Genomic DNA, 2,334 nt, shown 5'->3' with positions numbered 1-2,334 from the left:
ATGACAACCCACAGACATAGGAACTTTTCCATGGCGCCCTTGTGGGAGTTCGTGCTGGAAGGCTTCAGGGGAGGTATGGAGACACAAGCCCTGCTCTTTGCTGTCTTCCTGGCCCTGTATGTGATGACCATCGTGGGCAACCTCACCATGATCGTCGTCATCACCCTGGATGCCCGCCTGCACTCCCCCATGTACTTCTTCCTCAAGAACCTGTCCTTCCTGGACCTCTGCTACTCATCTGTTTTTGCACCCAGAGCCCTGATCAACTTCTTCTCTTCCTCTAAAGTCATCAGCTCTGCTGCCTGTGCTGCCCAGTTGTTTTTCTTCTCCCTTCTCGGTACCACGGAGGCCTTACTTCTGGCTGTGATGGCCTATGACCGTTTCATGGCCATCTGCAATCCCCTGCATTACCCCGTGACCATGTGCCGCACTGTCTGCGCTCTCCTGGTGCTGAGCTCCTACTGTGGGGGCTGCCTCAACTCCATCGTGCAGACCAGCCTCACTTTCCAACTTCCCTTCTGCAGCTCCAACCACATTGACCACTTCTTCTGTGATGTGCTCCCGCTGCTCAGGCTCGCCTGTGCTGACACGGCTCTCAATGAGCTGGTCATGTCCAGCACCTGTGGCTTCATACTTCTGGGTGCCATGATGGGGATCTTGACTTCCTATGGCTACATCGCAGTGACTGTCCTCAGGATGCCCTCCAGTTCCAGGAGACGCAAAGTCTTCTCCACCTGTGGCTCCCACCTGATAGCAGTGTGCTTGTTTTATGGAACGGGTTTTGTCATGTATGGACAGCCAGGGGCAGTGGAATCCATGGAGCAGGGCAAGGTGGTCTCCATCTTCTACACCCAGGTCATCCCAATGCTCAACCCCCTCATTTACAGCCTGCGGAACCAGGATGTGAAGGACGCCCTGAAGAGGCTGGGACAGAGACGGGCGGCCTCGTGAAGAGGTGGCCAGTGAGAAACAGTGTCCTGGGGCTGTGGGCGAAAGCATACTGCTTAACACAGAGGCAATTTGTCTGTGTTTTGAGTCAATTTTGCTCCTGTTTCTTTCATTCTTCCATCCATCTTTCAATCCTTGAAATCATGTCATAAACCAGACATTAGTAAGTACACATAGAGCATTTCTTTGCCACCAAAACACAATGGTCCAAGGGGAAAGCAAACCCTAGTCCTGCACAGTTTGATAACACAGTGGCAGAGGGTTAGGCAGAGAGCTGTGTGAACATCTCTGGTTCATTAGGATTCAGTAATCTGGGTGACCTCTTCTCTGCCTTCATCACTAACTCTCATATCCATGTGGCCAGGGAGTCCTCCCTTGAGCATCTTGCAGTAGGACCCTGCGAGGCTGCAGGCTGGCCTGGGGTCACCCTGAAGGCCGTGTATCCTCTTAGCCCAGCAACCTGGTTCTGCTGCCTGCCTCTGTTCACAATGCTGGGTTAGAGGTCTCAGCAGTCTCCCTGATGGCTTTTACAATGCATTCTTGCTGCTGGCCCCCAGGACATTCCCTTATGCAGGTGCACTCTCTCCATGTCCAGCAGAGACTGCTGACCATGTGCACTGGCTGAGGTCCTGGACCTGCAGCTCAGGATGGAGCTCCTCATTCCATAGCCCGCCCTGGTGTCCCACCACACCTGGCCTCCTGCACTTGGCTTCCTTGATCTGCACCCCTTTACTAGAGTTGCCCCCTCCACAGCCAATACCAATCAGCTGCCTTCTGTGCAGGGGCTGGTCAGAGTCCTTGCTTGGTGGTGTCAGGGATCTGTGTCCTCAGCCCTAATCCTTGTACTCTCCCAGCCCTGATTCAAGGGAGGGGACAAACAGACTCTGTCTCTCTACTTCATGGAATATTTCTATCATCGCCGGGATTTGGAAAATGATGTTATGTCTTTGTGTCAACCATAGTAACCGTAAATTGCATAAAGAATCAAATTATTCTTCTTGCACTAAAGTGGGATTATCTCAATTCTGTTGAATTTAATGGTACAGACAGGAATCCGCTGTTCTTCCATAATAGCGTTAATCCTGACTCTGAATTATCAGCAAGACCAGCCTCACATTAATCCAACAGTAATTCTTCCATGCTGTAGTGTGGAAACACACAAAAAAACCCTGTTGACTTTAATATTGATGACCATCTTGCTGAGTTGCTAAGGCGGGGCTGGATCTTGGAGCCCTACTACCTCAGCCTTCAGAGTGCTAGGACCATTGCAAGAGCTACCATGCTTAACTGCATTTTTAGATTTATTAATCATTTCCAGCAAAGATTTGTAATTTTTATTTTCTATTTGTAGGACATGTCTTATTAAATTTATCTTTAATAATTTAT

General features: G+C 50.1%; 1 protein-coding gene across 1 annotated transcript; it reads left to right on the top strand.

Moving 5' to 3' along the window:
- Positions 1-951, top strand: LOC100726774 (olfactory receptor 9S13-like). The gene has a single exon (XM_013157370.2). The coding sequence runs from the start codon at positions 1-3 to the stop codon at positions 949-951; it is 951 nt and encodes a 316-aa protein (XP_013012824.2).
- The last annotated feature ends 1,383 nt before the right edge of the window (positions 952-2,334 follow it).

This window comes from Cavia porcellus, unplaced genomic scaffold, assembly GCF_034190915.1.
Source record: "Cavia porcellus strain 051 isolate PalLab524CR breed Dunkin Hartley unplaced genomic scaffold, mCavPor4.1 scaffold_26, whole genome shotgun sequence".
Taxonomy (NCBI): domain Eukaryota; kingdom Metazoa; phylum Chordata; class Mammalia; order Rodentia; family Caviidae; genus Cavia; species Cavia porcellus.
Note: the sequence above shows the minus strand (reverse complement) of the source record. Positions and strands in the feature narration are given on the sequence as shown.

Excerpts from the sequence above, each read along its gene's own strand:
- LOC100726774 (XM_013157370.2), top strand. The coding sequence starts at position 1 with ATGACAACCCACAGACATAGGAACTTTTCCATGGCGCCCTTGTGGGAG.